The 14370-nt window shown below is 41.7% G+C and overlaps 1 protein-coding gene across 1 annotated transcript in view; it reads right to left on the bottom strand.

The window, feature by feature from the left end:
- Positions 1-72: 72 nt before the first annotated feature.
- The window catches only part of MSLN (mesothelin), a 32966-nt gene continuing 18668 nt past the window's right edge, over positions 73-14370 (bottom strand). The window contains exons 24-45 of the mRNA XM_072119959.1: positions 14028-14233; positions 13847-13941; positions 11384-11496; positions 10968-11089; positions 10045-10198; positions 9430-9642; positions 9185-9346; positions 8766-8912; positions 8606-8655; positions 8402-8522; positions 8233-8318; positions 5742-5871; positions 5378-5568; positions 4592-4682; positions 4360-4471; positions 3853-4034; positions 3356-3502; positions 2772-2905; positions 2533-2666; positions 2353-2447; positions 1172-1355; positions 73-848 (exon numbers count right to left, since the gene is read on the bottom strand). Of these exons, the coding sequence (XP_071976060.1) occupies positions 775-848; positions 1172-1355; positions 2353-2447; positions 2533-2666; positions 2772-2905; positions 3356-3502; positions 3853-4034; positions 4360-4471; positions 4592-4682; positions 5378-5568; positions 5742-5871; positions 8233-8318; positions 8402-8522; positions 8606-8655; positions 8766-8912; positions 9185-9346; positions 9430-9642; positions 10045-10198; positions 10968-11089; positions 11384-11496; positions 13847-13941; positions 14028-14233 (2943 nt within the window). The 3' untranslated portion in view covers positions 73-774. The remainder of the gene's footprint in view (positions 849-1171; positions 1356-2352; positions 2448-2532; positions 2667-2771; positions 2906-3355; positions 3503-3852; positions 4035-4359; positions 4472-4591; positions 4683-5377; positions 5569-5741; positions 5872-8232; positions 8319-8401; positions 8523-8605; positions 8656-8765; positions 8913-9184; positions 9347-9429; positions 9643-10044; positions 10199-10967; positions 11090-11383; positions 11497-13846; positions 13942-14027; positions 14234-14370) is intronic.

Below are 14370 nucleotides of genomic sequence, written 5' to 3' on the forward strand. Positions count from 1 at the left end.
CATCCTGAATCACGGATAAGACAGGATGAGGGATCAAAGCTGATAAAATACAAATACAAGGGGTTTTTATTGGTTTAATTTATTTTATTATAAATATGATTTAAAAGTCTATCGGAGACTAAATGGATGATTCAATATGACTCCCACTCCCAGAGGTTCTGCAGCAGCTTGGGCTTCCTTACAAGACATAGTCATGTGCTGTTCTGCCACAGCTTCTCTTACATCCTGCATGTGAAGCTTTTCTGGTGGAGGGGGGAAGCACTTTTCCTGCGCACCGCTTACTTCCTGTCTGATGTATTTATGCATAAAATCAAGTAATCAGCACATACAAAAATAACATGATTTCATATCGGCGGCGTATACACAATATCTGTCTACAAAGACTGCAACAGAAATGTGACCAAAAAAAAAAAGAAAACACAAAAATCTGATTAATAGAGGTCATGTTTGTAGTTGAATAGTCCTAATCACACCCACAGAGAAAGTGACGGGCAGCCCGTCAGCGTTCATGGCCTGATATACCGTATGATCTTTAGGCCTTGCATTAGTAATCAGATTTGTGTAGTTGGGGGAGTGGCTACTGCTGCAGTACAGCAAATCTACAGCGGCCACTTCAGGAGAAATGTAGTATTACAGGTCGTCCATTCAGATGTTTGTGGAGGAAAGTGGACACATTCTTTAATCCGTGACAACCCCTTTAATTTAAGTAGCAAAGAAAAAAATAGATTTTGGCATCAGACACTCGGACATTAATTATTTTTGGCGTGTGAGACCTTAATGAAGGAGGAATATTCCAAGGACGGCCAATAGGATTGAGACGCTGTGAGTGAGAGTGGACGCGGATGAGCCTGTGAGAGGGAGAGAACACATTAGGGTATGGTATCTGTGTTTTACAAAATCGTGGGGGGGTTGTAAAGACCCCCTTCATTCCTCTGTCCCGCCTAGGAAGGTCCAAAAACTAGGGAAATTTTATACAAAGCTCCGCCCCCTTTCTTATCCTTTTCATAAAATAGTCCCACAAAATAGGACTATGTACATTATACCAAAGGCAGATTTATAGGGGACACGTTACCCGATGTTCAGCCGTAACTCTATTTGGGGTGAGGTCATTCAAAAATAAGGGACCCCTTTAATTCAAAAGAACACTAAGTATGATTGTAGATGTTCTTACCAGCAGTAGGAGGAGCGGTTGTGGCGTAATCCCGTATACCCCCCTGGATGCCCAGGCCCAGGGTGTCCAGATCGGACTGTTTCTGGCTCTGGATCCAGCTGCTGACCACACTGTTGCTTTCCTGGGTCTTCAGATCTGCAACGTTGGTGCCGAGTAAACTCTTCACATCACTGACTGTGAGGCTCTGGAGGGACAAATGACTGGCTATAAGCAACAAACACCTCAGGCACCTCATGAGCGCCCTCTACTGGTGACAGTATATTCACAGTTGGAGGCATATATGAAGTCTGGAACGCCCCCGGCTGGTGCTATCTGCTTGTGGGATTAAACTGTAGACCAGGTCGGAACTGGACCAGTTTTTTGCTATAGTCTCTGCCGCAACTTCAGTGGAGACTATAATCCACCCATAATGGCGTGCAGGTGGGAGAATGGCTGAAACTGATGGGGACGGGGAGATTTATATGCTTTCTCCACCAGGAAACTGGCAGAAAAGCCATTATATATCTTGACCAGTATGCAGTAATCTCCTGATCTCCCCCTAATAGTGGCTGTATATACAGTATGTAGCAATATTCTGAGTTCCCCCTAGTGGTGGCTGTATATGCAGTATGTAGTATTTTCCCCAACTCCTCCTAGTGGTGGTTGTATATACAGTATGTAGTAATCTTCGGTGCTTCCTCTAGTGGTGGCTGTATATACAGTATGTAGTAATATACAGAGCTCCTCCTAGTGGTGGCTGTATATACAGTAGGTAATAATCTCCTGTGCTTCCTCTGGTGGTGGCTGTATATACAGTATGTAGTATTTTCCCCAACTCCTCCTAGTGGTACCTGTATATACAGTATGTAGTAATTTTCTGATCTCCTGAGCTCCCCCTATTGTGCCTGCATATACAGTATATAGTAATCTCCTGAGCTTGCTCTAGTGGTGGCTTTATATACAGTATATAGTAATCTCCTGAGCTCCCCCTAGTGGTGGCTGTATATACAGTATGTAGTAATCTCCTGAGCTCCTCCTAGTAGTGGCTGTATATACAGTATGCAGTAATCTCCGGGCTCCTCCTAGTGGAGGCTGTATATACAGTATGTAGTAATCTCCTGAGCTCCCTCTAGTGGTGGCTGTATATACAGTATATAGTAATCTCCGGGCTCCTCCTAGTGGTGGCTGACAGCATCACTCACCGGCACTAAGGTGGGGTTCAGCTTCACAAAGGTTCCTATGTCCATGTTGGGGCCCATAGCGGCCAGGGACTTGATGTCGGCCGCAGGTGCTCCACCTGTAATTGATGGTGTATATATGAGTTACTATAGTCACTACATGATATTATAAGATTGTATTGTGTGCACCGCTCCCCTACTCACCCAGATACGGCTTAATGAGGTTGTAGTAGGTGGACACTGCACTATTCTGTGCCGCGTAGGCCGCCTTTGCTTTACTGTACAGGGCATCCTTCACAGTTTGGGAGCAGGCGGATACGTCCAAGGCTTTGGCATCACTACACAAGACATGGAGGCCGGGTTTGGAGGATTAGGGGATGGATCATGCAGGAACATATGGTGCCCCCTGTCCCTTTGCAGGTGAATGTTTGTGAACCACTTACCTTATGGCGGTGGAGGTGATGAGGCCCAGCTGTGCGCTGCTCAGTTGGCAGATGTATTGACTCCCGATCGCATTTAGCGCGGCGCCATTTAATTGATTCCCCGAACTTGTATATTTGGTAATGATACTCGCAGCCTGGATTGGTGATAGAAGAAGAATGAACACATCAATGGGTTAGATGCTCTCTCTCCGAGAGACCCTTCTTGTCTTCCCGACAGGTGAGTTTGGGATTTTTTACCTTCTCTTCCCAAAATCTGTCCTATTCTTAGACTATTTCTCTGTAATATGCATAGAGCTCTCCCTAGTGGTGGCCCCAAATACACAGAATTGTATTAATTGCAGAAGAATTCCAATTATTGCTGATTATCCTTCAGTTGCTGATTGATGGGGGGAAGATTATTGGGTCTTCTTGCACTGATCACATGACTCACAGGAATGGTTGGTTGCATATGTGTAGCTGCTCCATTAATTTGGAGGTACAATGGACATCCATCCTGTGTGCTGAGGGTCCCAGCATGTAGAATACTAGACTTCCTCCTATATTCCCCTCTGACAATCCCACTGATCACTCCTGTATGTTCTTACCAGGGTATTTGAGGGTCCGGAAGCCAGTAAACTGCTGAGAGTGTCCACTGAAGCGATGGTCCACTTGCTGACATCAGCATCTGTGCAGACTAGAGTGATGTATCCCAGGCTAGTGAGAATGCTTTCTGGGTAACCTGTAGGATAAATCTGGGGAAGAAGATACAATCTATAATCAGTATATAAAGTATAAGCTGAATACATCCAACCCATCTCCAGTGCCTGCTATTACTAGGATTGCCCAGCAGAGGGAGACAATGAGCAGAAAGCAGAAAGTCCCTCCCACAGTAAAGAGATCGTGCCGGATCGGAAAGACATTTAGGCTAAAAATATAGTATATAACTAAAGCTATTTTTAAAAAAAAAAATATTTAGGTTTTTTTTGTAACCTTGTGATGATTGTTGCATTTTTAGAGTTGTTATAACATATGACTGGAGTCCCCCTTTAAATGATCTTCCTACCCAGATGCATTGAACCCTTTGATCCAGTGATATACTTACTGCATCCAGCCTGTTCTTCAGGACGCTCAGCTGATCAGTGGTGAAGGTCTTGCTGCTCAGGACGGACAGGTAACTGGTCAGAGTATTGTTGTCTAAACAGGCGTCTAATTGTGTCGCAGTGTAACTCAGTGGCAGTAAGTCATCGTTCACATTGTCAGCTGTGATCGCCCCAGAAGTACAACCTGCAATGGAAGAATCCCAGAGTATAGATTTATATACAACTATAAGGGGAGATTTATAGCAATGGGAAGGGGATGTGGACCGATACAGTGCAGAGCTTGAGAGCACAGCAGGGTGAGGACACATATATATAACCATATTTCACAGTCCTGCTGCTACTAACAATATACACAGAGGTCTGATTTCACAGAACTCCAGGAACAATACATAACACTGGTTGCAAAGAACTCAGAGCACAGCAGTTTGAGGACACACCCCTATATATCCATATTTCACAGTCCTGTTTCTACAAATGTATCACATATATATTGCATATATCACACTCACTTGCAGCTCGTCGAGCTCTAGTAGATTGAAGATTCTGGACAATGGAAGCAAACTGACTCCTGGACAGGGATGAGGACTGTATCGCTCCTTTCAGCCAGGACTTTAATGACACCTATGAAAACAGGAAGATGTTTTGTAAATCACAAATAAGAGGAAAAGCCCCCCCCCCCTCTTCTTTATATAATATCTGATATGATGGATTTAATATGTAATCACTGCTCCTGATACTTACACTGGAGATATTTGTCAGGATGTCTTTGGTTAAAAATCCACTGATTCCTCCAAGTGAAGTCAATGTGTCCTTAGTCCAGGTGGAGGGGGCCCTTTAAATTAACACATTTGATGAAATAAGCTTAAAGTTAAGATATATATAAAATTTGTGATTAAAAACCTAATCTATAGTCTCCGAAAATCTGAAAATCGGTGCTTATAAATTTCTTAATTTCTTGAAGCTTCAAATCACTTAGGACTTGAATTGTGTGAATCTAAGTAAATGTAGGCACCACTAGAGGGAGCTAGAGGGACCTTGCTGCAGACTGTTTAGACATTGTACATCATAGGACAGGATCCAGGCCTCTCCTGAGCTCCCTCTAGTGTTGACTGCAGGAAGACACCATTTTAAGATTGAATTGTATGTCTATGCAGGTGATTTGGGGTGTTGTATCTGAGAAATAGAGCTTTCCCATATTGATATAATTAGAAAATACAGAAGATTAATTGGTTTCTGTGCTTATTGATGACCTTATCCAATGGTAGGTCCTCAGTTTCAGATTGGTGAAAGTCCATTATCCAGTGTCCTCACAGATCAACTGTTGTTAGCAGCTGATAAACTGAGATTGTAACAGGAGATGGAAAGCGCCATTCTTAGTATAGTGGCTGGACCAAATCACTGCAGCTTAGTTCTGATTTAAAATGAATGGGAACAGATTTACAGTAACCTGGTCTGACCACTACACAGAAAACTCCTGTCTGGTGGGAACAACAATGTGCATGCCGTTTCAGCCTACTTATGACTTACCCAAACACAGTGGTGTCTTTGCTGAGGAGTGTCTGGATAGCACCTTGTTGTTCGGTCGTGAAGGACGGACACTGAGATAACTGAGTCAGAATAGTTGGTGAGGAACCTCCAATCATTGTCGCGTTCAGATCACAAGAAAGTTGACCCAGCACCTGGATATTACTGTATGTCAGACTGGATCCTGATACTTTCTACAAAAACATAAAAATTATACTATTAGTAATAGGACAGTATGCAGGAAGCTGTTTAGCTCCCCCTAGTGGTGACCACAGGAAGCCAATGTCATGTTCATCTTTGTCAGTGTTTGGAATTTGAAGCTCAGAAAAAATGATTGACTCCTCATTGTGTGTCTGAAGCGTCTTACCATACAGGACAAGGAATTGGTCAGCAGATTACTGCGCTGCTTGGAGCCTTTGGTCAGGACGCTGATGTTTGCTTTGCCCATGTTGGTGAAGAAATCTGTGCAGTTTCCAATGGAGGAATAACTGGTGGAGCTGTAGAGACAAACACATCACCAGCCATTATATACCCACATCACATATATCTATATATACTGCAACATATGGGATATGTATTGTACCAAACAATGGAAGTTCTCATCATCTTTCTATCTACCTCTTATCTCATATCTATCTATCTCATATCTATCTATCTATCTATCTATCTATCTATCTATCTCATATCTATCTATTAATCTATCTATCTCATATCTACCGTATATTCCGGCGTATAAGATGACTTTTGAAGACAGAAAAATCTTCTGTCTTCTCTGGGGTCGTCTTATACGCCGGTAATCCCAACCGGCCGCCGTGTATACACTGCGGCGGTCGGGTCCTGCTGCATGGAGAGGGCTCACGGGCTGAGCCCTCTCCATAGCCGGTAAGTCTTTGCTGCATATTGCTAGCACCGATCGCGGGTGTTTTCACAGCGATGGCTGCCGGCAAAGCTGCCGGCAGCCTCAAAAGATAGCGGCGCATGGGCGCCGCCATCTTACCTGGGATCGCCGCTCCCCGTGACGTCATTGGGGTCGGTGATCTGTCTCCATAGTAGCCTCGGGTCTTCCGAAGACCCGAGGCTATTTCGTTTTAACCCCTTCATTACAATGTGCTGATAGCACATTGTAATGAATGAGTAGGAAAATTCCCATATACTGCCATACTGTAGTATGGCAGTATATGATAGGATCGATCAGACAACCTAGGGTTAAAGTACCCTAGGGAGTCTGAAAAATAGTATAAATAAAAATTTAAAAAAGTAAAAAAAAAAAATTATAATAAAAAAACCTAAAATTTAAAATCACCCTCCTTTCCCTAGAACTGACAAATATAAATAAACAGTGAAAATCATAAACACATTAGGTATCGACGCGTCCAAAAATGCCCGATCTATCAAAATATGATGACGGTTTTTCAATGCGTTTAACCCCGTAACGGAAAATAGCGCCCAAAGTCGAAAATGGCACTTTTTTGCCATTTTGAAAAATATAAAAAAATCTATAAAAAGTGATCAAAAGGTCGTACAGTCCTAAAAATGAAATCATTGAAAATATTATCAAATTTCACAAAAAATGACACCACCCACAGCTCTGTACACCAAAGTATAAAAAAGTTATTAGTGCCAGAAGTTGGCAAAATCAAAAAAATTATTTTTGTACAGGAGGTTTTCATTTTTGTAAATGTATGAAAACATTATAAAACCTTTATAAATTTGGTATCCACGTAATCGTACCAACCCAAAGAATAAAGTAGACATGTCATTTGGGGCGCTCAGTGAAAGACGTAATATCCAAGCCCACAAGAAAATGGCGCACATGCGTTTTTTCACCATTTTCATTGCATTTGGAATTTTTTTCCCGCTTCTGAGTACATGGCATGGAATATTTAATAAAATACAAATTTAAGGTACAGTATGGTAACATTTACAGTAAAATGGACGATGGTAATGTTGTTGTTGTATGCCTTATGTTTATGAGCGACAGTTTTCCTGCTATATACCTGCATGTCATAAGAATTTAAATTAAAAAACGGACCATGTTAAATTAAAATCAGTTTTTTTTAAAATTTTTACCGGTGTTTTGTATGTGTTGGAAAAGGGGTAGTCTTATACGGCGAATATATCTTAAACTCTATATTTCAACAGGAAAGTAGGGGGGTCGTCTTATACACCAGGTCGTCTTATACGCCGGAATATACAGTATCTATCTATCTCATATCTATCTATTAATCTATCTCGTATCTATCTCATATCTATCTCTCTATCTCATATCTATCTATCTATCTATCTATCTCATATCTATCTATCTATCTCATATCTATCTATCTATCTATCTATCTATCTATCTATCTATCTCCTATCTATCTATCTATCTATCTATCTCCTATCTATCTATATATCTATCTCATATCTATCTCTCTATCTCATATCTATCTATCTATCTATCTCCTATCTATCTATCTCATATCTATCTATCTACCTATCTATTTATCTATATCTATCTATCTATCTATCTATCTATCTCATATCTATCTATCTATCTATCTATCTCATATCTATCTATCTATCTATCTATCTATCTATCTATCTATCTCATATCTATCTATCTCATATCTATCTATCTATCTCCTATCTATCTATCTATCTATCTATCTCCTATCTATCTATCTATCTCCTATCTATCTATCTATCTATCTATCTATCTATATATCTATCTCATATCTATCTCTCTATCTCATATCTATCTATCTATCTATCTCCTATCTATCTATCTCATATCTATCTATCTCATATCTATCTATCTATCTCCTATCTATCTATATCTATATATCTATCTACATGCTTAGACTTTTATCCCTTACTTCAGGAATAAGAAGACCTCTTTGGGGTAGGTGTCCAGATCGGATGGATAGCCGGTCTTGACGATTTGCCTGCTCAGACAGTTCAGCTGGGGAGAGGTGAAAGAGATGATGTGAGTTATACTCCTTATGTATGGGGATGTGGCAGTAAGTAGAACTATGTGTGACCTACCTGATCCTCATTGAGGGAGGCGCTCTGGCTCTTCATGGCCTTCCCCAGGCCCTTCACTTGGCTGGTAGAGAGCTTACTTGGGGTGGAGCAGGTAAAGCCTTGGAGGACCGATGAGGATATCCTGAAGATATGGACATGAGGGTAAAGCAGGTCATGTTGTGTGATTAGGGGTCACTCGGGACACGTTGTTATATTTGGACTTACTGTGTGAAGTCGGTGGTGTTGATTGCAATGTCATCGAAGAACATGGATGCCTGAAGGAAAGAGACCTGATGAATCCATGCCCCATGCATGATGGGAATATATGTGGAGTTATAGCCATGGACCTTGGCCCTGGTATTGTGAGCCACCGTCTTGCTCATACCTGGTCTGGGGTCCATGATTTTCCATTGACGTCCTGCAGTGATGGCTTCTCTGATTTGAAGAGCAGGGATGACTTGGGAATGAAGCTCGCCAGGCTGGACGGGACGTTTTTGACAACACTGGATGCAGTGGAGCTGGCGGCTAAGATCTAGAGAAATAGTAGGACATCTTACTAGAGAAGGTACATGAGGAAGAGGTCTTCATGACTGAAGTGTCGTCTGAATAAACTTTATTCATTCTGGTCACTGGAGCCCACACGATGGGCTGGCACCTCCTCTTACCTAACTCGTATGAGAGCTTTACTGTATAGACTGGGAGAGAATGAGTAGAGTCGTCTCATGATCAACTGAACTTGGGGAATTGGGCCATGGAGCAGAACAATGTAAAGAGCACAGCAGTGTGAGGGACACTCTTGCTTACCTGCTTGACAAACATATTCTGCAAAGCTGGTGGAGCGCTGCTTAGTTTGCTAGCGAACTGTGTATCCTTCACCGCACTAAGTACTGAGGCCGGGTCCAGATCTTGCAGCTTCTTACTTGGCAGCCCCGTTACCAGACTCCCTAGACTGCTCAGGTTACTAATCTGAAGAAGCAGAGGGCACTGGGTTACATTTTGTAGAGATAAGGAATATTTTATACGAGATCTCATCTTTTTTCATGTATCACCGTGAAATTGGAGCCCAGGAGTTTGTTCATGATGGATCTGGTCTGCCCGACGTTCCAGCCGCTGACGTTCCCCAGGGTGGAAACACTCGCCTTGAGGTCACCATCATTCATATTGTTGATTTGTGATGGGGACAAACCCACTGCTGATTGTCCCAGGTTCTTGAGAGTTTCAGAGGTGAAATTGCTCAGTTTGCTGACGAGTGAGATCGCAACCTGTGGACGAATATGTGTAGAAATGAAATACAATCATGTCTTTATCGTTATCATTTTTATAACAGACACACAAGGGCGAGGGGTCCATGCACGGAGAGGAGAGAGGAAGCAGAGCTAAATACATAGATATCAGATACAATTATAAAAGATGGAAAGATATATGGAAGAGATATACATAGAGAGATAGAAGATTAGATAAATAGATACATAAAATGAAATATACATAGATAAAAAGATAGAATATTAGAGATACAAGATAGATACATGCAGATATTGATAGATAGGAGATAAATACACAGATAGATAGAAAGATAGATACATAGATGCATAGATAGATAGGAGATAGATGAGATAGATACAAAGATAAGAGATAGATCTGATTGTCTTGAAGATGGCCATTACCTGCACATCCTCAGGGGTTGGGGCAGAGACAGGTTGTCCTCCTGTTGTATTGTAGCATTTCTGATTGATTTTCTTGGTTACGTCCAATGCGGCTTCTGCACTCAGATTCTTCAGGGCTGATGGTGACAAGGAGCAGAGGAATGTATCCGGGAGGCTAGAAAAATAGGGAAAGAGGGTTGATTAGTGACCACCTTTACACATATCTATAGGCACTCCCCACCCTGTAATGTCAGAACCTCTATGCTGAAACATTTCATCAGTATTTATACTGTTATAGTAATCCAAGCTCTGTTTTTCCAACACTAAGCTCCAAATCCCCTACATAATCATTATCATTTTCTAGCTGCCTGAAGCCACCACTAGAGGGAGCTCTCTGTAAACTTTTATTCTTATTGCATCATTTTCTGGTTGCCTGAAGCCACCACTAGAGGGAGCTCTCTGTAAACTTTCATTCTTATTGCATTATTTTCTGGTTGCCTCAAGCCACCACTAGAGGGAGGTCTATGTAAACTTTTATTCTTATTGCATCATTTTCTAGCTGCCTGAAGCCACCACTAGAGGGAGCTCTCTGTAAACTTTTATTCTTATTGCATCATTTTCTGGTTGCCTCAAGCCACCACTAGAGGGAGCTCTCTGTAAACTTTCATTCTTATTGCATTATTTTCTGGTTGCCTCAAGCCACCACTAGAGGGAGGTCTATGTAAACTTTTATTCTTATTGCATCATTTTCTAGCTGCCTGAAGCCACCACTAGAGGGAGCTCTCTGTACACTATTATTCTTATTGCATTATTTTCTAGCTGCCTGAAGCCACCACTAGAGGGAGCTCTCTGTACAATTTTATTAAGTTAAGTACATGAATCAATGTGGCGGTTGCAGGTAATGGATTTGTGCTCATAGACATCAGTATTTCAGTATTTCTTACTTGGATAAGTTGAATGATTGACTTGAGGTCAGTAATGAGGTGAAATAAAGGGCAGTGTCTTTGGGGAATTTCAGCTGACTCGCTAGTTGCACAGATGAAGGGTCATTGGCGAAGTTCTGCAGCTGTGAGAGGAACATCAAGTGAAGACTTATCAACAAGGGTAGATTTTTGTAACAACATTTCAATTTGTGTTTCCATGGTTGCAGACTACAAACAAGCCCTGTGTAGTCTGGAGCGAGCTGCATTTAAACTTATTATTATTTTACTGTCTAGGTTATAAAGAATGTGGCAGCACATTCGGCTGTGGGAGCATACTAGGTATTACTAGTAGTGTGTAACTATGGAAACACATGGGTCTTCTATAGTTAATGGACCACAAGTTAGAGACCATTCACACAATAGTTTCATATTCTTACCATGGAATCATTAGCAAAAAGCATCAAATCTTCTTGACTTGTGTAAGTCATAAAGGAGCCCAAGTTGTTCACAAGCCAAGAATTAGACTGGTTATAACAAGTGACTGTGTTACCTGGAGGAGAATAAGAAAATAATAGCAAGAGTTACAACATAAAACTGGGTGTATTCACATTCACAAAACCAGCAGAATAGTGAGTGCAGCTCTGGGGTATAATACAGGATGTAACTCAGGATCAGTACAGGATAAGTAATGTCATGTATGTACACAGTGACTGCACCAGCAGCAGAATAGTGAGTGCAGCTCTGGAGTATAATACAGGATGTAACTCAGGATCAGTACAGGATAAGTAATGTCATGTATGTACACAGTGACTGCACCAGCAGCAGAATAGTGAGTGCAGCTCTGGAGTATAATACAGGATGTTACTCAGGATCAGTACAGGATAAGTAATGTCATGTATGTACACAGTGACTACACCAGCAGCAGAATAGTGAGTGCAGCTCTGGGGTATAATACAGGATGTAACTCAGGATCAGTACATGATAAGTAATGTCATATATGTACACAGTGACTGCACCAGCAGCAGAATAGTGAGTGCAGCTCTGGAGTATAATACAGGATGTAACTCAGGATCAGTACAGGATAAGTAATGTCATGTATGTACACAGTGACTGCACGAGCAGCAGAATAGTGAGTGCAGCTCTGGAGTATAATACAGGATGTAACTCAGGATCAGTACAGGATAAGTAATGTCATGTATGTACACAGTGACTGCACCAGCAGCAGAATAGTGAGTGCAGCTCTGGGGTATAATACAGGATGTAACTCAGGATCAGTACAGGATAAGTAATGCCATGTATGTACACAGTGACTACACCAGCAGCAGAATAGTGAGTAAAGCTCTGGGGTATAATACTGGATGTAACTCAGGATCAGTACAGGATAAGTAATGTCATGTATGTACACAGTGACTGCACCAGCAGCAGAATAGTGAGTGCAGCTCTGGAGAATAATACAGGATGTAACTCAGGATCAGTACAGGATAAGTAATGTCATGTATGTACACAGTGACTGCACCAGCAGCAGAATAGTGAGTGCAGCTCTGGGGTATAATACAGGATGTAACTCAGGATCAGTACAGGATAAGTAATGTCATGTATGTACACAGTGACTACACCAGCAGCAGAATAGTGAGTAAAGCTCTGGGGTATAATACTGGATGTAACGCAGGATCAGTACAGGATAAGTAATGTCATGTATGTACACAGTGACTGCACCAGCAGCAGAATAGTGAGTGCAGCTCTGGAGAATAATACAGGATGTAACTCAGGATCAGTACAGGATAAGTAATGTCATGTATGTACACAGTGACTGCACCAGCAGCAGAATAGTGAGTGCAGCTCTGGGGTATAATACAGGATGTAACTCAGGATCAGTACAGGATAAGTAATGTCATGTATGTACACAGTGACTACACCAGCAGCAGAATAGTGAGTAAAGCTCTGGGGTATAATACTGGATGTAACTCAGGATCAGTAAAGGATAAGTAATGTCATGTATGTACACAGTGACTGCACCAGCAGCAGAATAGTGAGTGCAGCTCTGGAGTATAATACAGGATGTAACTCAGGATCAGTACAGGATAAGTAATGTCATGTATGTACACAGTGACTGCACCAGCAGCAGAATAGTGAGTGCAGCTCTGGAGTATAATACAGGATGTAACTCAGGATCAGTACAGGATAAGTAATGTCATGTATGTACACAGTGACTGCACCAGCAGCAGAATAGTGAGTGCAGCTCTGGAGAATAATACAGGATGTAACTCAGGATTAGTACAGGATAAGTAATGTCATGTATGTACACAGTGACTGCACCAGCAGCAGAATAGTGAGTGCAGCTCTGGAGAATAATACAGGATGTAACTCAGGATCAGTACAGGATAAGTAATGTCATGTATGTACACAGTGACTGCACCAGCAGCAGAATAGTGAGTGCAGCTCTGGGGTATAATACAGGATGTTACTCAGGATCAGTACAGGATAAGTAATGTCATGTATGTACACAGTGACTGCACCAGCAGCAGAATAGTGAGTGCAGCTCTGGAGTATAATACAGGATGTAACTCGGGATCAGTACAGGATAAGTAATGTCATGTATGTACACAGTGATTGCACCAGCAGCAGAATAGTGAGTGCAGCTCTGGAGTATAATACAGGATGTAACTCGGGATCAGTACAGGATAAGTAATGTCATGTATGTACACAGTGACTGCACCAGCAGCAGAATAGTGAGTGCAGCTCTGGGGTATAATACAGGATGTAACTCAGGATCAGTACAGGATAAGTAATGTCATGTATATACACAGTGACTGCACCAGCAGCAGAATAGTGAAGAGATGGGGACAGAATATATTATATAAGTAGCCTCTGTCTTATGATTATTGGAGGCTGATAATCACCTTTCATCTTTAGATAAGGTTTGATAAAAGATTTGTAGACGTCTTCCTGATTTGAAGGTTTCATTTTGGAGAAGCTGGACTGCAGACTGTTGAATCTATGAGATAAAGCAGATGATTATCACCCAGTCGCCCTGTTTTCTCGTGTAGGGTGCCCATGTCCTCCTATACCCGGGGTAATTACATGGGTTGGTATGAGGAGCAGTTGATGTTGCTGGGGATGAGGCTGAGTTGGTCTTTGCTGATTTCTGGTAATAACAAACTTAGTTTATTCTGGAAAAGTTGTGTCCAGTCCGAATCGTAATAAGAGTTGATGTTTGGCTTCAACATTTGGAAGGTTTTGGATAGGAGAGCCTGGGACATGGGTGCACTCAAGGAAGTGACCTTATTCTGTGGATAGAGAAATGTTATGAAATCTTTATTGCATGATACTTCAAGCTTCCCTAATCTTCCCTTATGAAGCTAATAGTTAAAATCCTAGAATCCTGAATTTATCAATAGGGAGAATGCAAAGAAGACAATTAAAA

This window comes from Engystomops pustulosus, chromosome 8 (genome assembly GCF_040894005.1).
Source record: "Engystomops pustulosus chromosome 8, aEngPut4.maternal, whole genome shotgun sequence".
In the NCBI taxonomy this organism is placed as follows: domain Eukaryota; kingdom Metazoa; phylum Chordata; class Amphibia; order Anura; family Leptodactylidae; genus Engystomops; species Engystomops pustulosus.